Source organism: Culex quinquefasciatus, chromosome 2 (assembly GCF_015732765.1).
Source record: "Culex quinquefasciatus strain JHB chromosome 2, VPISU_Cqui_1.0_pri_paternal, whole genome shotgun sequence".
In the NCBI taxonomy this organism is placed as follows: domain Eukaryota; kingdom Metazoa; phylum Arthropoda; class Insecta; order Diptera; family Culicidae; genus Culex; species Culex quinquefasciatus.
In genome coordinates, this window is record NC_051862.1 from 154,770,840 (window position 1) to 154,793,333 (window position 22,494).

Sequence of the window (22,494 nt, forward strand, 5' to 3'; positions counted from 1 at the left end):
TTTTCAATCAAAACTTTTTAAAATGGCTCCGATTTTTTTCAGGTGCATTCTTTTTATGGCAAGCATTCTGATAAAAGTTACATTCAGTACATACAGTCGACTTTCTCTGAGTAGATATTACAGGAACCGTGGTTGGAGAAAGCGATCAGGATATTGAATTAAATAATTGAAGTAAGCTGTTCAAAGGGACTGAAAATTCTAAATAAATTCTTAAAAATATTCTAGTTGAGATTTATAGCATTGATAGTATTTTATCAGCTTTTCTTCAAAACTTAATATATTAAATTATATTTGCTTCAGCTTTAGGCTGTTGCAAATATTTTTTGAAGTTTATGTCCCTCGGCTCTGACCAAAGTCGAGGGGGGGCAAAAAAAAATAAAAATTGAAACTACAAGCCTAGGTTTCATCATTTGGATGAAAAAAGTGTTTTAAAATGCATTTTACAGGCGTACAGTTGCTTTCCAATCATAAGTTTTGAAAATATCGAGGTATTGACGGAATTTTTTATTTTCGCAAAAAAAAAACTTTTCGCGGGACTGTACATTGGTATTTCATGAAAATATTTTTTTTTCAAATGAGTTCAAACATGCTAAATATGGTTATAAACGCGGGAAAATGCATTTTAACTGGTTTCAGTTGATTAAACTTTAATTTTCATTAAAATTTTGAAGTTTTTCGAAAAAATATTTTTTTTGCCCCCTGATTATTCAGGCCAACTTTGAAGGGGGGGGGGCGACATAAAATTTGAAAAATATTTGCAACGGCCTTAATAAAAAAAGCAAAAAATCTATTTTTTTTAACTTCAAAATTTAAATGAAAATAATAGTCAAATCAACTGAAAACAATCTAAAACGCATTTTTTGCATTGATATCATATTCAGCATTTTTGGGCTGAATTAAAAATATTTTGAATTGTTATGAAATTTCAATTAACAGCACCGCAAACACTTTTTTTTTGGCAAAAAAATAAAGTTTCGTCAACACTTCGGTATTTTGGAAACTAATGATTGCAAAACAACTGGACAGGTGTATACTGCCCATGTTCGTATAAATGTCCCATATGCAAAAACAGCAAGCTGAGAAAAACGCATTTGAAGTTTGTCCCATACATAAGGCTACGTGTTAAGTTTTCGCGAAAAAACTGGATTTTCTCCTGATTTCCAGAACAAAGTACTGGATGTTATAGGCTCTTTTGAAAGAGCACACGATTTTGAACCAAACTGCATCAATAACTCAAAAACGATGAAAATGCATATGGGACATTTATGCGATCAGGGGCAGTATAATGCATTTTAAAACTTTTTTTTTCATTCAAATGTTAAAACCGTGGCTGGTAAATTCAATTTGTAAACTTTTTTATATTAAACGCAGTTAAATGCATTTCAAATTATTTCTAGTCGATTAGATTAGATTTCCATTAAAATTTTGAAGTTTTTTGAAAAAAAATGTTTTTGCTTCCTGATTTTTTGGAGGGGGTGCGATAAACTTTGAAGAATATTTGCATCGGCTAATAATCAAAAATATTATCAAACTAACTTTAAAAAAAAAGTTGCTAAATCAAATTTGCAATCGAAAAAGAATTACCATTTTTTTGGTAAGGGTTTGTTCAAATATTATATTACGCCCTTTTGAAATGTTAGTCTTGATTTTAATTTTTTGAAAATATTTTCTTCGAAAAGATCGGAAAATTTCACGAATGTTGAATATTTTAACATTGTAAATCGGACCATTAGTTGCTAAGATATCGACATTAGAAAATGGTGGGTTGTTTGGGTGAGACTTAGAAAACATCAATTTTCCTGTTTTTCAAAAATGAAAAATATAGTGAATTTTCTCAGCTTTTCAAAAATATTTTTTTTTCAAAGGTGGGCATACATGGGCACTTATTCAAAATAAAAAAGAATAACTGCAGCTATTTTCAAAATAAGTTACCTAAAGATGGCTATACCTTCAAAACGGTGCACTTTTTAAAAAAATCACTAAAATACTTTTTGATTGCAAATTCGATTTTACATCGAAAAATGAAGTAGAAAATTTTTTGCGACCAATATTTCGATTTTTTGAAAAAATCTGTATTTGTTCAAAAAATCATAACTCGGTCAAAGATTTTTTGGCCATTCTGGAAATTTCTGAAAAGTTGGCATATGATGTCCTCTAAAACATATAAAAAAAATAAAAATAGTGTTTTTTTTGCAAATCAAGTTTTAGTGACAAATAGTGAAATTAAAAATCACCAAATTTTTTTACCGTGTATCATTTTTTTTCAGTGTATTCCATGTCCATACCTACAACTTTGCCGAAGACACCAAATCGATCAAAAAATTCTTTCAAAAGATACAGATTTTTGAATATTCACATATCATTTTTATATGGACAACTTTGTATGGAAAATTATATGAACGAACTAATGATGCAAAATGGCTTCTTTGGGCATACCGAAGGCACCAAAAAAGTTTCAGCCGGATTGAAAAATACAAAAATTAAAGAAAAAACTAACTTAATCCACCTATGTGGTTGGTGCCTTCTTCACTTTGTAACAACATTTGGTGATATGATGGGTTTGGACACAAATTCCATCTATTTCTCAATAAAAAAATACACAAATGTCACTTAACCCTTTCAAGCCTGAATTTTCAAAAAAATATTTTTTAATCTAATGATGGGAAAATGATTCTTACGACCATACGAAAATTATAGGCTAGTTTTGGAAATTTTCATTTTTGGGTCATATATGACCCATCAGGCTTGAAAGGGTTAAGCGATCATAGCTTGAAACTGAGCGTTGCCAGATCTTCAAAAAACTCATTACCTAACCAACGATGGGTCGGATGATGGATCCGGGCATAGATTGAGAATTAAAAAAAAGTATAAAAATATAACTTAAGTGGTCATATCTCGAGACAGGGTTGCCAGATCATCAATGTTTGGGACTTATTTGAAAGGTCTTTTGATTACCTAACCATCGATGGGTCGGATGGTGGATCCGGACATAGTTTACATATATTTAAGTGAGAGCCGGCTTCAAAAAAGTACATAAATATCGCTTAAGTGGTCATATCTCGAGGCAGGGTTGCCAGAACTTCAATGTTTTGGACTCATTTGAAAGGTCTTTTGATTACCTAACCAACGATGGGTCAGATGATGGATCCGGACATAGTTTACATGCATTTAAGTGAGATCCGGCATCAAAAAAGTACATAAATAACACTTAAGTGGTCATAACATGGGACAGGGTTGCCAGATCTTCAATGTTTTGGACTCATTTGAAAGGTCTTTTGATTACCTAACCAACGATGGGTCAGATGATGGATCCGGACATAGTTTACATGCATTTAAGTGAGAGCCGGCTTCAAAAAAGTACATAAATATCGCTTAAGTGGTCATATCTCGAGACAGGGTTGCCAGAACTTCAATGTTTTGGACTCATTTGAAAGGTCTTTTGATGACCTAACCAACGATGGGTCAGATGATGGATCCGGACATAGTTTACATGCATTTAAGTGAGATCCGGCTTCAAAAAAGTACATAAATATCACTTAAGTGGTCATATCTCGAGACAGATCATTAATGTTTTGGACTCATTGGAAAGGTCTTTTGATTACCTAATCAACGATGGGTCGGATGATAGATCCGGACATAGTTTACATATAGATAAGTGAGATCCGGCATCAAAATTCCAGCACCCGATTCGCAACTCTGACACTTTTTTATACGTAACTTTTGAACTACTTATCGGATCTTCAAACAATTCAATAGTGCAGTATGGGGCACCAAACCGTATCGAATGTAACTTGTTTGACTCAAATCGGATCAGCCAGTGCCGAGAAAACTTGGCAAGAATTTCGAGCACCAAGGGGAATACGCACACACATACACACACACACACACAGACATTTGTTCAGTTTTCGATTCTGAGTCGATAGGTATACATGAATATAGGTCTTTGAGCTGTTTTTCAAAAGTTCATTTTTCGAGCAGGATTATAGCCTTACCTCTGTGAGGAAGGCAAAATACCGATTCCTTAGAGAACTGCTCTCTAGAACATTTTTTTAACCATTTTCAACATATTTTTCTTAACTTTTTGGGCAAAATATATTTTAAAGATTAGTTGGAAAAATATCATCAGAAATTTGAGTCGAAGTAACTGAAAAAATATCCGGCCATGTTGAAAAAATATAAAAAGCCGATGCAAATAATGTTTAAATTGTGAATCATATAAAAACAAAGTTGAAGCACCGGAAAATCTATATAAATTAATAAATAAAAGTCACAATCATTTCATTATAACTATGAAAAGCAAATAAACTCCTAAAAATAATTAAGTATTATTTTAGCTCCCAACTTTTATCAATGAAAAATAAAGCAGTATTTTCTGAAATATTGTTTCAGAATTCAAGGCAATCAAGTTTATTCGTATATATTCAATTGACAATTTTGTATTTTTCGTAAGGGATCATCCATAAACCACGTAGACACCTTGGGGGGGGTCAGCGGTGGTCCACGCTCCATACAAAAAAGATTTGTTTCGTATGGAAATTGTCCACGGGGAGGGGGGAAAAGGGTCTGAGATTTCAAAAAAGTTTTTTGGATGGACCCTAAACTAATAGAGTTTTGGAGTTCTTCTCAACTATGATTTGAACTACATATAATTCATTTTGAACTAATCGGATATTCTAACAACACAAATAGCAAGCGAGGATAAAACTACTCGAAAAACCTTAGAAATTTACTAAGAAAAAGTAAAGCTTAAATTTCACGAATCTTTTATTAGCGTGACACTGTTTTGTGGTCGGATCTCATGGATGAAAATGATTTCCTGATCCATCATGTGACCTCTATTAGTCGTGAAGTGGAAAGATGTGATAAACCTATCTAACACTATTTGTACTGAAGATAAGTTCATATAACATTTGAAGATACTATTTTGATTAGAATTATACAAGTAGACAGAAGTAATATTTTATCATGAAAATTATTCGTCCCTACAATAATAGTTTGTTAATACTGTCGTAGCATGTGAATGCGTTGACTTTTTACTGTTTAATCAGAAATAAATCTCAGTTCAGTTCGTAATTACCACATGCCAACCATGGAATATTTTTCCAGAGTTCAGAAGGGTATTTTTTATTCATTATAAAGCCGCGACAATCTCACAATTCACTGCCATGCATACAAGTGTCACTCGTATCGTTCGAAAATGTAATCCATTCCCACCGCGATATCGTTACTTTAATTGTACGCCACGTCGGTCGACTGGTCCCTCCAAAAACGGTCCTCACGGGCACCAGCGCGGTGGCACCTCCTTGACCCACATCAACGGCGCGTTCTGCGCTGCCTTTGCCTTCAGTTCTGATGGCAATTGTCGGTTAACAGGTGCTTGTGCTTCATTGTGCGTGAGAGGTAAATCAGAAATTAATGCTGCTCCGTCTATATAATTAAATATCAACAAGAGTCCTCATAAGTTATGGCCACCGAGCAAACAGTGACTAATTGATTATTAAAAGTGTGCTCCTTCGGAGAGCGATCTCAGCAGAACCACTAATTTTGAGCGTTTTGGTGGTCGTTACCCGGTTAAGTTCGTCAGGACACTCCTTCAAATGGTGTGCGTCCTCCCCGTCATCAGCGGAAAAACGCCTGGACCGTGTAATCTTTAATCATTTTTCAATCTGCTGCTGCAGCTACCTACTTTATGCGCATGTATCTCTTCAACGCGGACCAGGGGTTTCGGTTTTTGGCGGCCATGGTCTGCTGCGGGCATACGATCCTGGTGGCCACGTAGCTCAACCTGCTAACATTTTTCGTTTTGCGTGTACTCCGAGACAGGTTGGGACACTGAATACACGACCGTTGCACGGTGGTCTCTCACCTGCGCGAAACGAGATGATTCTTCATGAGAATATTTTAAAGTCAGGTAACCGTTTAGTACGGTGTATTGCTTCGGTAAAACCATCTGAGGATTTTCCTGAAAACAAGTTTCAACAGAGATACCTTCGATATCCGTGTCCGTATCAATCGCAAGCCTCACTGTACCTCCCCACTATTTACCCAAAGGTGCGCGGCAGCATCCAGTGCCAGAATTAATGATCCCCGCCGCGTGTGTTTGCCACCGTTTGTTTGCCCTGCCTTCGGCGAGTCCTCCCCAGCTCTGAGTGAATATCGCTTTCAATTAACCCGGTTATTTGCATTGTATCCCGCAAGTTGACTCCGTCGCGCCGGGATGAAAGAGAACCCCGAACTTGGTGGACTGGACAGCCACCGCCAAAAGAACCGTAAAGTTGAATTTTTAATGCAAATCAAATATTGACTAAAAATTAATAAAAATGGTGGGCCTTCGGGGAGGGCGCTCGATGATACTGGGAGGTCTCAATTGATATATCGATTTATGTGTTCTGCTTTCGGGTGCGCAAAATTTGCTGCAACGAAAATGTTAATTAACAGGGGACGGTAAGGAAAAGTAAGAAAGAGATGCAATTAATTATAGAAAACTGACAGCGATGAATGTCATTTTAATAATTATTTCTACTCAAATTCCAAAACAACTTAAATAAGATTTTTATAAGAGCTTAATTATGTATTTACAACTATGTACGATTTCCGATTTGGACACATTTTTATAGTGGTTAGTATGATAAGATTTTTAATATGTTTTCAAGCTACTTTTTCACATTTTATACATTTTCTCCAGTTTCAAACATTGTGAAAGTCACATGACAAAAGTCAATCCACAAAACCTTAAATTTGGTTTAAAAAATAAGATTTTCTTCTTCAATATTCGATGATAAAAAATGGCTAAAAAATTAAAATTTTCACTTGCAGCCCGCCTAGATGTAGGGTTGAGATGTGAAAAGTTATTTTGCGTCCTAACTTAAATCTAATTCCATATCAAAGTGAAAACTCAAAATTTCTAAATTGGCGTAGAATTGGTAAGGATCCTTGGCTCGAATAATAAGACACGTTTTTTTTTATTTTGTCATTTTATTTTTTCAAGGCCAATTTTTGGTGGTTGCAGAAATTAAAATTAAAAAAAAATTCAACCAGCCTTAGAATCCTGCAAATGATCTTCTCTCATCTTTAAGTATTATGTAAGATTTTCCAGAGAATCCATCGAAATTATTTTTAGACAGAGGCTGTTTGGTCCATTCACGGTTAACACGACTTTTTATAGTTTCATAGGACTTTTTAAATCTTCTACTTGTTTTTCCTTAAAAGTTCAACAAATAAACAAATTAACTTGGCTAGGACCACCGTAATTGCCAAAAAAAAACTCCGTGTCTAATTAGTTAGGCCTAGTCAGGACGAATATAACTACTTCAATTATTGAATTTCCTTGGTCAGTCTATCCGTGTAAATATTCAAAAATCTGTATTAATTGCTGAGATGAAAACAAAAAAAAATTCAAGACACTACTTAGACAACAAAAAACGCTTTTGATCAATGGCACAGCAAGGCTGAAATGTTTTGCAGCGCGCTATTTCTTAAAAAAAACCTTGTTTTTAATCACTGAAAACGAGGTCGAAAAAACTTTGGCCTAATTCTCCGATGTAGCAAGGAAACAGCTAAAATGAGTGCTTCCTTTTGCAAGTCATGCCACATAGTGTTTAGAAAACATAACAAATTTCAAAACAAAATGCAAATTTCTTCAAAAATTAAAAAATATATATATTTTGCTGAAAATTTAAAAAATCCTTTCAAATTCGTCTAAAAAAGGTTAACAGTATGAAAACTGATTATTGATTTTTAAAACATCATTTAGGCCGATGCAAATATTTTTCAAAGTTTTTGTTCCTCGGCTCTGGCCAGGGTCCGCACTTGAATGCAAAAAGTGTTTTTAAAATGCATTTAACACTAGTTCAGTTGTTTTGCAATAATTAGGGGAAATAAACCCATTTTAAGCCTAATAAGCGGTCTTGTTTGAATGATGTTGGATAATCTGGAGTGTTCCTTGAAATTCAGTAAAACCAAGTACACCAACGAGTAGAGCAACTTTTTGTGAACATTTCTGTTTATTTTCACTTTTATTAAAAGTTATGCTATTTCTTTTACAAGCATTTTAAAAAAATATTTCAAAAACGCATTCTAATCAGTCGTGTGCATTGGGCCACGCCCATTTTTCTATTTTCAGCTTAGTTCTTTTTTTCTTCCAACGTTCGTTTGGGTCTGCTTCGTGCTGCCAAAATTGATGAAATTTTGAGCGAACACTCACGAAAAGTAGCATTTATAGAGAAAGTTTCCTGGCAACACCACAAGCGCTGCTGGTGGTGTTGGTGGCCACCCTTTGTTCTTTATTTGCCTTTGCCTCTCGCTCGGTTTTCTTTAGGCTTTGCTTAGAATGGGTCATCAAGATTGAAACGTCAAAAGACTTGGCGCGTTTGTTTTTTTGATGGCGCTTGCTAATTATTTACATGTTTCGGGATTATTTTTCAAGTGAGTGACTAAGTAACGGTCAAAAGAACATGTTGCCGGTAGTTAGAAGCAATTTTATATCTTAAGCGCTTTGAAATCGTTAGCGCAAGTGAAAGGATATTCATGGCGACTTTCGTTAAGCAGTTAACCTCTGATCTTGCGTGTGGATGTGTGTGCCACCAAAATGATGAGAAATGGTCTCGCAAAATAGAAATTATGATCAAAAGTGCATTAAATTTGATCTTTTTGGCCAGTAAGTGGCATACATTTGCGTGCTTACTCGAGGCGGTGCTGTTGCTGGTAAGTTTTTAGCCTAAATAGTATTTTTGGAGCTTTAATCGAGCATCAAACTCTCCATATGACGAAGATAGGTGTTTGATTAGAAAGGGTATATTTCCCCTAGTTTTGTAATTTTCAAAAAATGTATGATTTGACGAGAACAAAAATTTTACCGAAAGAAAACTATTAGCGATACTAAACATAGATTTTTTTTCAAAAATTCAAAATATTTTTAAATAAACCCAAACATGCTTAAAATGATTCTTAACGCGGGGTTATGCATTTTAAATTATTTTCAACTGACTGCACTAATATTTCCATTGAAATTTTGAAGTTTTTTGAAAAAAAAATTCTGCCGCCTGATTTTTTGGGCCAATTTTGAAGGGGGGAGGGGGCGACAAAAACCTTAATTAAAATTTGTACCAGCCTTATAAATTACCTCATTTTTTAAGCAAGCAATCCAAACTTCCAATATTAGTATGCAGACTTAATTAATTATAACCAATCCTCTAGAATTTCGCAAATCGAATATCCACTCGAATAACTTTTGAGAAATCTCGACTTACATTTCAAAAGGCCTTAAATCATATTATTTGGATAATTACAATGGAAATAGAAGTCTAATCAACTGAAAACAATTTGAAAGTAATTTTCCTGTGTTTAAAATAATATTTACCATGTCTGAGTTCGATAATAGTAGTTTATGCAACCAGTTGCAAAAAGAGGATTTTTTCAGCACGAGTCGTACATTTATCCAACGAGGTTCACCGAGTTGGATAAATACGAAGAGTGCTGAAAAAATCAAGTTTTGCAACGAGTTCCATACAACATTTTTTGCAATTCCGAAAAACACCCATTGAGTGAAATTTTATGTCAAATTTTCATCTATTTTGTCAATAAATCGTTTGAATCAAAAAAATGTTGAAAAGTGTTACTTTTCGAAACAAGTGCTGAAAAGTTCAACTTTTCAGCACCCATTTCAGTGCTGAAAAGTAGAACTTTTCAGCATTTATTTTGAAAAGTGTTGCTATTCGATTCTGTTATTTTTGGTACAGAAAAGTAGGCTATTTCGTCGTTCAAGAATGACAGGAAAAATAAGTAGTTTCACGACGGAATTGCAAAAAAAAATATGTTGAGCTTTTGTAAAATTCCGATTCTAATTTTTGTACAATTCCACAAATAATGTTTTTCCGGTGAAAAAAAAATTCAATACTTTGATATTTTGTAAACTAATTAGAAAACTTAACGAACAAATGATTGCTAAACAACTGAGCAGGTAAAAAATACATTTCAAAACACTTTTTTTTATTCAAATGCGAATACCATGGCTCGTACCTTAAATTTTTATATGAGCAATTTTCTACGAAATCGGCCGATTTCGACCATTTTTTTTTGTATTTGTTTATCAGGCTCAAACATTGTGGAGGACGTCCCTATCACCAAAGAAACCATTTTGTGTCATTGGTTCACCCATACAAATCTTCATAAAATTTTGGCAGCTGTTAATACAAAAAAGGCACGTAAATATTTGGAAATCTGGTACATATGGGTATACGAAAAAAAATGGTGATTTTTAATTAACTTTTTTTACCAAAAATAAATTTTCCGAAATCGGTATTTTTAAATTTTTGAAAGTTTTTTATATGTTTTAGAGGAAAACATCCCACATCTTTTAAGCCATTCAGAATTATTGACCAAAATTTTGCCGACGAATTATGATTTTTTTAAATAGTGATTTTTGTAAAAATAATGAAATCTTGTACTTAATTTTTTTCCCATTTTTTATGTAAAATCGAATTTGCAATTGAAATACATTTTTTTGTCAGAATAAAACCATTTTTTAAGTTTCTTTTATTTCAAAAAGTGTCTAATTCTTGAGAACTGCCTTTATGCAAAACAGCTCCTTTGATCAAAATAAAAGGTCTCAAAAGTTTAAATTAAATAAAACAATACTATAAATAATCGATGTCGAATATTCTTGGACAATAACCACCGTTTATAATTATTCATAATTATCTAAAATATTGAAATTTTTTACAAAATTCTGGAGTTAAAAAAATTATAATTTACCCTAGAAAATCTAAGTGTCTATAAAAAATACTATAAATCTTTTTGTTTGTTAATCTCTAGCAGAATAAGACAAATTGCGTACAACTTGACAGACCGTGATGAATTTTTGATCAATATAACAATATTCAAAAGTGTGAGAAATTACCAATTTGTTTAATCCGCTCGTTATTAAACTTCCTGGAACACTATTCTATATTGGGCTGGTTTTCTTAGAAAACATTGTAGCGCTTTTAGGCAATTTAAGTGAACATCGAATTTATCCCTATAGCAAACGCCACTTCTTATATTGTACTGCCCTGTCTAATTGATGATCCATTCGCCCAAAACTCGCAACAATACAAATGGCCTGCGGTGTGAAAGAATGGAAGGAAAATTATGATCCGTCAAGTTCGTCAGTTCGCCACAGAACTCAGCACAAGCGAGAGCGATCGGTGGTAGAACCAGATCAACTTAACTGTCCGTCAACAACAAAGCAATTTCCATACTATTTTGGCACCCAAACTAGGAACGCCGAATTCCTCGACGTTTTTTCGTCGTTGCGTGCTATCTTGTAGCGCTTGCATTTTGGGCTGAATTGAGTTGGGAACGCCATTTTGTGCAGCTCAAAATGCCTCACCTTTTGACCATCAAAGACCCCTAAAATTCGATTTCAATCCTAAGGTATTCAATAAAAACCTAAAAAACTCCGTGCATTGTTGTCACTCTTCATATAACAAAAATCAATCTTGTCGTGATGTCTTGACAAATCATGAAAATTGCTGTAAATGCGACAACTGGTCAAAGGGAATTTAGGTCAGCACGCGTTTGACATACGTGCATTCCCGACTACCGTAATCATTTGTAACTATGTCAGCATTTCCGATATCGAATTGAATATCCATTTTTCGTGTCAATCTTTGCCCTATAAGGGTCTAACATCAGTTGTCCAAAGACTCCAGTTTGGGTGTACCGAAACTTTTGTCCGTATAGAAGCTGCGCGTCGACTATACATCGTACCGGACAGTTAGGAATTTATTCGGCATTTTTGCGGTAGCCGGTCGTCATCGGTTCCAATAAATAACAGCGCTCACCGCAACCGGCCAGACTGTTTTGCATCGTAAAAGCCCTTTCGGCGCGCGATCGACTTTATGTGTCCAGAAGCGTGACTTCTAATTCTGGATGCCGACGCCGCCGGACGGTGCGCTCCACAAAGGGTTTGTCCAGTGCGGCAAGAGTTGGGCTTCGAGCAGTTCTTCCAGAAAAGTCCCAACTCTGGGAAGCCGTCCACGCTGTTCTAAATATATTACCTCCGCGCGCCGGGTCAGTCAATTTGGCGAACCACCTCCATGTTGGTCAATTATGTTATGTGGTGGCCGCTCGAGGGGGACCACATCACAAAACCCGCGTCCCTCGTTCGGAACACCGATGAATGATGATGATCAATAGGAAGATATGGCGAAATGATGAACATTTCGTCAGGGAGAGAGACGCTTGTCTGCAGCAAGCGAAAACGAAAACCTGAAGGAAATTAGCCGGTTTGGCACTGACTGGCCCATTGATTGTCCGACCGATTCACAGTTCGTTATCCTGACAAGAATAATGCATTCTTACTTTTGGACGTGCAGGGGGAAATGCGTTCCTTGATCGGGTAAACAAAATGCACCAAGATAACGAAGATTGCGGAACCACTTTTAACAATGAAGCTTTGATTGAATGCGAAAGCCTTTTTGCACGAGATGAATGGATGATAATGATGAAATTGGCTTTTGTGTAAATATACTTTGGCTTATTGAGAGATTTGAAGAAAGCTTAATTTAATTGAAATCAAGAATTCAACTTGAAACTCTTAGCGATTTTTGACATTCCCAAAAATATTGCAAATAAGCCTGAGATAATCAATGAAAACAGAAAAAATCCGTGCATTTTTGTCACTTTTCATATGAAAAAAGTTTCAATCTTGTCGTGCTATCTTGTCACACCCTGAATATTACTGTAAATGCGACAACTGGCCAAAGGGATTTCAGGTCAGAACGTGTTTGACACACGTACATGCCCGACTATTGTAAACTTTTTTAATTATAACTCAGGACTCCGGTAACCAAATTCAACCAAACTTCGGGACAATGCTCAGAATGGTAAACCAAACAAAACGTGTTTGTTATTGTTTAGATTGTGTGCTCATTTTTTGTTTAATGGTCAAACATTAAAACGCGTTTTTTCAATGCTTTTTTAAACTCCTCATCAAAATCGAATGTCCACCTTTTATACAATTGATCCAATGAGGGTTTGTCTCAAACTATCATATACTTTTGAAAAAATTCAAAAAAAAAATAAAAGAAACCCGCTTTCGTTATTATTAACCAGAAATTCCTCAGATCCCATTCCGGCCAATCATCCGCAAGTGCTCAAACATTATCGAAACAAGCCCCAAAATTACGACCGCGCTTATCGTGGCCAAAAACACCAGTGAAAAGTGGACTTTTCAGCATGAAACAATCGCATCCAGCTTGCAGCGAGTCATTAAGCGATAAGCGAGCAATTTAGTTTGATTTGTGACTCTATTAGCACCATTCGCGCTCGTATCGGCGCTCAAATTTAGGGATCACGAATCACGACCAAAAGTTGACCATTATGCAAATGAACCAAGGCCAGAAAGAAGAACTTCCAGCAGTCAATTGCATAACTGCTGGCAAGTTGGGTGCGCCGAGGGAAAAACAACTAAATAACCGAAAATGCACTTAAAATTTAACAACCTTCATAACTTCACAACTCCCGACTTACCGTGCTTGGAGTGTCGCGGCCGATGTCCTCCGGCACCTCGCCGCAGCTGACCCATCCGCATGCGCCCGTTTCGATGGCGCATCGGATGCCGAACCTCTCCCGAGTCTGACGACCCGGCGGCAGCACTGTAGAATCCATCTCGTTGATAGCCGTCCAGCTCGTCGCGGAACTCTTCGACGTCCAGGTCGTCCCGCCCGAGTCGGCCACTGGCGCCGACCGCCAACAGGCAGCACGTGACCAGCACTAGGTCACTAATTGACCACATTTTCGTTTTTTCCGTGAATTCACTTCCCCGACCTTATCCGGGGTCACACACTCCAGCTTCCCTCGTCCACTTCTGCTGTGATAAACTTTGACTCCTTCGAGACTTCGACTTCAAACCCAACTATTCTTTTGTCTTCACTTTATCATGATTTATGCAAACATTGCCTTTTCCGTCTTTTTTTTGCATTTGCTTCAGTTGTTCCGAAGACTTTCCCGACAACACTTCAACTAGGTTATCTCACTATATCCAGGAAGTAGGAGCCTGCAACATCTAGCCCTTGCAGCCGAAAACAGCTGCGATGACCCTGCTATCGCTGGGCGGTCACTTTGGGACACCCAGTCGTGGATGGTGCTGCCATTCTGGAAGACAGAAATAGAGAAGCGGCAATAATATAACGTTAACATCTGGTAAAATATTTCGAGCATGGTGGTAAAAATAAATTGAGTGATTTTTTTCTCTGTCTCTCCATACTGGTTGCGAATTATTTGCACAGTGAGACCGGGTTAGTATTTATGGAGCGTTGCTGGCATCGCTTGATGCATCCAACAAATCATACTCGTCGGGAGTTCGCTTTATGATGTGTCCAATTTGTTTGAGTTATGGTCCAGTGGCGAGTTATGGGCGCCCAGTAATTAAATATACGTTCGGCAGGTTCATGTTTCGGGTGATTAAAGAAAAAAATATTGAAGAAATACAAAAAAATACAAAAACTGCAAAAAGATTAACGAGAGAAAAGATAAAAAAGGCAAAACTATCAATTTGAAAAATCAATGCCTTTTGAAGTTATTTGAAAGGTCTTTAAAAAATATTACAAAATTAAAAAACAATCAGAATCTGTATTTTTTAAATAATTTTTGATCGGTGTCTTCGGAAAAGTTTTAGATATGATTAAGGACTATACCGTATAAAATGATACACGGAAATGTTTTTTTTTTTGTAGACTTTTAAAATCAATTTCCGTAACAAAACTATTTAAAAAAGCATCCAATTCTTGAAAAAATAACTCGAAAAGTTGAGAAAATTTCCTACATTTTCCTTTTTGGAATTTTGATGACAAAGCCGTTGATTGTTGAGATGCGGCCATGCTAAGATAAAAAACAACAAGAAAAATTATATTTTTGCAGTGTTGTTCAATCAGCACTTGTTTTTCGACATCCCAGGAAGTAGTGGTCAAATGTTCAACTTCAAAAAATGAAATATTCGTACAATTTTCTAATCTCTCCATATACAAATTTAGAATATTTTGGAAGCAAGACTTATGTTTCAAATGGGCCATATATTCAATTTCACACCACTTAAAAAAATCATAGCTGGACTAAATTATGTTTTTACCCGTTCTAAAATTTTATGAAAAGGTGGCATTGGACATCCCTGTAACATATAAGAAAAAAAATACAAGGACTATTGTATTTCACGATACAATAGTCCTTGTAATCAGGATTCAGTGTCTTAATACTCAAACAGAAAGAACATATAAGAAAATAAAAAAGTTTTTTTCATTAAATTTTTAGTGTTAAAAAGAGATTAAAAAACTCAGCAACAATTATTTTTCCGTTAAACTATTTTTTGTACACGCAACTTTGCCGAAGACACCAAATCGAAAAAAAATCCTTCAAGACATACGAATTTTTGAACTTTTAAATACAATTTTTGTATGGACTTCTGCCAAATTTGTATAGAAAATTATATGGACAAACTATTGAAATAAAATTACTTCATTGGGCAAATGGAAATGTTGAATATTACCTCATTTGCGGTGATATTTTATTGCAATTTATATGTGAGAAATTCTCTACGAAATCGGTATTTTTTTAATTTCAATTTCTGTATTTTTCAATATTTTATTTTTTTAAATAAGACATTTTCAAAGGGCCAAACATTCAATGTTACGCCGAAACGCGAAAACGTGAAAAATGAAATTGAAAAATTTTTGAGACCAATATTTCGATTTTTTGAAAAAATCTGTATTGATTCAAAAACTCATAACTCGTGTTTTTTTGCAAATCAAGTTTTAGTGACATAAAGTAAAATTAAAAATCACCTATTTTTTTACCGTATATGATTTTTTCAGTGTAGTCCTTATCCATACCTACAACTTTGCCGAAGACACCAAAATCGATCAAAAAATTCCTTCAAAATATACAGATTTTTGAATTTTCATACATCATTTTGTATGGGCAGCTGCCAAATTTGTATGGAAAATTGTATGGACAAACAAATGATACAAAATGTCTTCTTTGGGAATACTAAAGGCACCAAAAAAGTTCCAAACGAAGTTGACTTTATAGCTGTCGGCCACCATTGCTAGTACCAACCACTAGTGTCTTCCTTTTTATCTACAAGGACTTCGCCGCCCTGGGCTCCTAAGTGTATGAAAGTATGGCACGGAGCGACGGCGCCGAATACCCATATTTACACAAAGAATTTTAGAGCGCCCGCCGCGGGATTCGAACCGGCGACCTCTGGATTGGAGTCCAGTGCGCATTCCGATTGATCCACACGGGCGGGACAAAAAAGTTCCAGCCGTATTAAAAATTTTAAAATATCGAATGACCGAAACTCAGAGAATTGCTCATGTGGAATAAATAAAGCTACAATTTTTTTCTGAAAATAAATTTATTAAAATTCCCATGATGATTTTTTAAGTTTTAAGTATAATAATATAAAGATCTTTTTATAATTTAGGATCAAAATACGCTTGCTTACTTCTTATTAGCATAGCTTAGCTTAGTTGACCGTACTCTAGCCTAGCATAAAAAACTTGCTTGCTCACTCGATTTCAGTTAAAAACGCTTTTAATTTAATACCGCTGCAAAAAAATCATGCCTTACAAATTAGAATTTTGTACACTATATTTAAATAGTATCGCAGTATGTTGTAACCGAATCCAAAATTTATGTAATTACACTATTTTGTAACATTTCAAAACAGATAATGTTATCTGTCAGAATACATAGTCTAACTTATAAGAAAACAAAACATTAGATCTCATTCGGTTACAAGATATTGAAAAAATAACCCATAATTCTACAGACAAAACATCTCTAGGGTAGGCCACACAGGGTCCATGCACTATTTCTGAAAAAAAAAATTCAATAGGGCTTTAAAAAATAGCTGTGTTGAAATTTTTTAATTATTCCGGTGTGACTTTGATAGTCATAGTTTTTCTTGTTAAATTCAGATTTAAGGTGTACAAATTATATTTTTACGTGAAATTTACCATCGCTAAGGTTGCTAATATCGTTTTTATTGAAAAATCAATGTAAGCTTTTTAATAAAACACATATAACTCTTAGGTACAAAGGTTTAAAAGTTTCAATTTTGCCTGAAATTCGATAAAACTAGTTTTGTTTATAAAATTATCGATTGATATTGCATTTTGAGCTGAATTCGAAACACGAATCAAAAGTTTCCTCGTTTTATATGAAATTTGTTCTACTGAAAATGCCTATAAATTTGAAGCTTGTTTTTAATTATATATGAAACTTCGAGAATATTGAAATAATGCTATTCTTCAACATTTTCTTAATTATAGTTAACTAACTATTTGAACTTTTCAAAATTTTATGAAAACTTCTTCTTCAAATACTTTTAACACTTTTCTATCATAGTCAGTATGATTCCATAGCATTCAGTGCGTATTTAATTTGCACTCTTCATTTTGCGGAAAAATCTCAAATCTATCAAAGTCACCCCTTTTAACGGTATCGCTTAACGAAAAAAATAAGAACTTTGGGAAATTAGCTGTAATTTTTCGCCGATAATTTGGCAAAATGACCGAAATTTTTTATTTTCTGTATCCAGCGATAAATTGTCTGTTTTCGACAGTCATCCAATCCTAGTGTGAAGCTTATTTTTCCAAATGTAATAGAGTTAATTCGCTTAAGTATGATTTGATCATCGAAAAATTTGAACAAAAAAAATACATACAGTTAATTTTTGGAAAAAAAAAACTCGCCACATCAGCTCCCTCCGTGTACGCACGAGAGCATGCAGCTAGTGCTCAGTGCTCCATCGTTTTTTCGATTTTTTTCGCCGTAATTGATTGTGGTTACCCGCGAGTTTGCTTCTCCAGCATGCCAAAGGCCGGCCGTGGCCGTGGCAGTTCGAGTGCGGCCTCGAAAAACCCGCAAATTCGTCTACCGGCCGTGTGCAAAAAGGTAAACAAACCAACGCCGTGTCGACCGCCATCGCGCAGGGGAGCGTGAGCGCAGAAGGAATCGACAAAAAGTTACTACACCCCGGATATGTTCCAAGATCACCAGTGCGAACCCGTTCGGGTACCTCCGGTGCCACGACCAGTGGCACATCAACATCCGCCAACATTCCCATCAGGAACGAGTTCCAGATGCTGAGCGACGACGAAGAAAACAACAACAACACCGACGGTAGCACCACTACCGAAGACGACGACTACGATGGTCGTGCACGGAAAAAAGTGCCGACGCCAAAAAAGAATAATTCTACAACGGAACGAAGACCACCTCCAATTTTTGTTTTGGACACGTTGGCGGACGATGTTGACGAGTTGCTGGAAGGCCTCGGATATTGTCTGAAAATCGGTAAGTCGGCAGTGCAAGTGATCACACTGAATAAAAAGAGCTTCGACCTGGTGTTTGAAGAATTGAAGCGTAGCAACTTCAACTTCTACACATTCAACCCCGAGAAGCCCCTGTTAAGGTCGTCTTACAGGGTTATCAAGACCGTCCGATCTCCGACCTGAAGGGTCACCTTTCGGACGCCGGAATAAAACCGCGGGAGATTAAAGTGCTCTCGCGCAAGACAACGGTAACAGGTACACACACACTGTACCTGTTGTACTTCGACCGCGGCACCGTCAAGATCCAAGACCTGCGGCGGACTAAGACGTTGGACGGTTTTTGGGTAAACTGGCGGTTTTACACCAAGAACCCGACGGACGTAGCGCAATGCCACCGTTGCCAGAAATTCGGCCACGGCTCGCGGAACTGCAACCTCCGGCCCCGCTGCGTGAAGTGCGGTGAGTCACACCTTTCGGAGGCGTGCGCACTGCCACGAAAGGCGGACTTGGGGGACAAGGCAGAACAAACCAAGCCGCGCGTAAAGTGCGCGAACTGTGACGGCAACCATACCGGCAATTACCGCGGATGCGTCGCGCGCAAGGCCTACCTCGAGGAGCAGGAAAAGAGGAAGAAGAAAGCGTCCCACCCTCCTCAGCGAAGTACGAGCGCAGCCGTTCCTGCAGCTGGACAGCGTACGGTTCCAGCGGAAAACTCAGCGTTCCCTCCTGGTTGGGGGCATTCGTTCACCAGCGTGGTCGCTGCCGGTAGCGGCAGTACGGCCCAGCGAGAAGTCACCGGGGAAGATCTCTTCACCCTGCCGGAGTTCTTTGCTCTCGCGGGGGAGATGATGACGCGGTTTCGGAGCTGCCGGAACAAGGCAGAACAATTCCTTGCCCTTGGGGAACTGATGATCAAACACATCTACAAAGGATAAATTACCTGTGATCTAGATATAAGCTTTCTCTTCCTCTATCCCCTTTCCTTTGCAATTTCTGTAAGTTTTTTTTAATAGTTTTTTCTTACTCTTGCTAGTGCCTTAGTTAAAGAAATAATTGTTCCTAAATGGATTATGATGCAACACACAGCTGTAAGGAACTCCAAAACTCTGTTATGCACTTTAAAATAACTCATTGTATCTTGATTATTCACCAATAAAACCGAATTGAATTGAATTGAAAACTCGCCACTTTTTTTTCGATTGAAAAGAAGTGTTAAATATTTCAGTTCTAACAAGGTGAAAAGTGAGACTGATGCCTTCACAGCGGCACGCCAAAAAAACTTTTCCCTGAACCTAGAACCTGCTCACGCTCCTCGAAAATGCCCATATTTCTACAAAGATGTACCCACTTGTATATGGGATACAAAATTAGTGGTCTGACAGCTCCCACCGAGCCTTGCGGCTTTCCAGCTATGGTCGACCCCATCAACGGACGACCATCACCGACCGCAAACCTGTTCCCGGGCGGGACTCGGCGGGTGTTTAATTTTATCGATTTATTTCTCCGTTTTCAGCTAAATATGGCCGTAAAACACCTCTCGCCATGTTGATGGTTGAGTTGCCAACCGCTGTCGGCCTCGGAACGGTAGTAGACAGTGGTGACAAGTTCAGGGCAATAATTCTGACGACGACCGCAAAAAAGAAAGAACCGCAACCATTTCCCGATACGGTACCAGGCAGTCTGGGCTTGCACGAGTTGGGACCTTTTGAACCATCAGGCGTTAGCCGTCTGTGGGATGACACAGAGTTGGAACGAATCGGCCCCGGACGTTCGTTGCGAACTTATCTACAGGAGATTATGCAAATGATTTGATCTTTGTAACTCATCATAATGCACATATAAAGCTAATGTTCAAAACATGTTCCAGGTTGGGCTTATCAGCAGATGGTTGCCAATCGTCATTAATACGGTTCGTGGCCTCACAAATATTGGAACATTGTAACTGTATTGTGACAATTTAACAGCTGGCAAACATTGTGGAAACTTTATTTAAAATCAATTCTTTCGCTGCGGGAATCCCTCATCTGAATTGGGAAGTTTTATACCGACTATAAACTCGACATCACAATAAATCATAAATGCATTCCTTCGCAAGGCCCCCGTACCATAAGGATCCCCAGAATTTCCGTTTCTTTGTTCTACCTGTGAACGTAAAGTGTAAAAGGAAATACGCCCCCTGCCATAAATACCCGAAAAACACATATACAGAAGGATCATGAACCGTAAACTACCTTAACAGTGGATGTAGTGCTTCATACCCGGCTCACGTCACAATCAGCATAAAAGCATAACAACAGAGCACATAGCAAGAGCCTCTCGCACACACATTCTCCACCATTGCACCAGAAAGAAAGGAAGCTGCTGCCTGAGTTTGCAGCATTTGCAATGTGATGCATGTGCGAAAGTATGCTTCGGTCATTATTATCATCACACTCCTTGCGACGTCGTCGTCGTCGTCCGGCTCATTTATTTCCCTAATCGCTCAATTGATAACTAACCGACTGACTGTTGGTCGGTGCGTTGGTTGGGTCAGTCAACCGGACACTTGAAGATTTGTCTTGTGCAAAAATATTCATCACATCAAAATCAAATATAATCTTTCAAATGTAAAATAATCTTCCCATAAAAAATGCATTTGAAAAAAAAACTATTGAATTTGACCAATGAAAAGTCATCTGAGATAAGAAGGGATTTCAGTCTCAACAAAAAGCAGATTTTAACGAAAATTCCGATTTCAGGTTCAGAAATATATTTCCTAAATCATCCTGAAAAATAGTAAAGTCGTAAAAATTTTAAAAAATCATGGATTGATGCCCATAACAAATTGTGCAATCTAATCAAATCAAATACTGCATACTGCGTCGCAATAACCGCACATACTACATAATTCTGTAAATTGATCAAATTTCCACACAATCGACAAGAGAGGAAGATGCGTGGACATACCGTACCAAGCGGTCCGAGTCATTTAAGATGGTGTGTGTTGCGTGAGGGGAATATAGGGGAGAGGATATACAAAAAAAAAAGCCACCATCTAAAAGTATCTGTATCTTTAAAGGGTCACTTCCTAGCATGTTGGTATGTTCTACAAAGTTGTTCCCCAGTTCAAAACCTATCTCCTACTATAAGAATCAAGTCATTTCATCGATTTATAAAAAAAAAATCCTAATACAATGTAAAAAAAGATAGTTTCCCATGGAAAATAAATCAAAATCCCATATAAATTTCAAATTAAAACTGGAGCTCCTAGACCTTACCAAATGGGCTCAAATTTTCAGGAGTGCTTCTGGGGACATAAAAGAACGAAATTCCGGTTGATGCAAGACAAAATAACAACTTTTGTCTTTTTCATAGAAACGTGAACCACGCTAATATACACATTATTTAGTTATGACCTATTTCATCACTACGGATCAATTCTTCTAATCATCAAAACCCAATGGTATGAGTTCAATTTCAACCCTGATTCTATTCGTTTTTGTTCATATACAAGGTTCAACATCAATCGAATAGATCGGATTTCGATACCTGAACCTTCTGCTTGTAAGGGGATGCACAAAATTCTTAAAACATTCAGTTTTTTCTTATTACTTTGGCTCGGGATTCGAATCGGCAACCTCTGAATTGTGAGTAAATTTCATGAATAATTTAAAAATATCGTAATATTTTTGTCTGCCTCTGTAAACAAAAAAACAAATCCAATTAAGTTTTACAGCGTGACGTCACGAGCGCACATGCACACACATTTTCAATGAGACACACGTGAGAAAAAATGTAAACAGTGCAGCCAAGCTGTCGGATTTCTAACCTAAAAATTGAGTCGGCGTGAAACCTAATATCACTCTTTAATTCTTACCAACAAAAAGATGAAAGGTATTTCATAACATTGTAGTGTATTTTTAGAAGCTCAATGTAGTTTACTGAAGCAGCTAGAAATCATTAAATTTGATTATTGTGGACAAAAATGCTACTGTCCAAAAAAATACCCTTTTCATTTAAAAAAAATCGATAAAACAAATAATTATTTGTTGATGTTTTTAATTAGGCTGTTGCAGATATTTTTCAAAGTTTTTGTCACCCCCCCTCAAAGATGACCTGAATAATCAGAGGGCAAAAAAAATATTTTTTTGAAAAACTTAAAATTTTTAATGAAAACTAAAGTTTAATCAACTAAAAA

General features: G+C 36.6%; 1 protein-coding gene across 2 annotated transcripts in view; it reads right to left on the reverse strand.

Annotated features, from left to right (window-relative positions):
• The window catches only part of LOC6036156 (laminin subunit alpha-1), a 226,680-nt gene that overhangs the window by 201,807 nt on the left and 2,379 nt on the right, over nucleotides 1–22,494 (reverse strand). For both annotated transcript variants that reach the window (XM_038251285.1, XM_038251286.1), the window contains exon 2: nucleotides 13,513–14,136. In XM_038251285.1, the coding sequence (XP_038107213.1) occupies nucleotides 13,513–13,777 (265 nt within the window). In that variant the 5' untranslated portion in view covers nucleotides 13,778–14,136. The remainder of the gene's footprint in view (nucleotides 1–13,512; nucleotides 14,137–22,494) is intronic.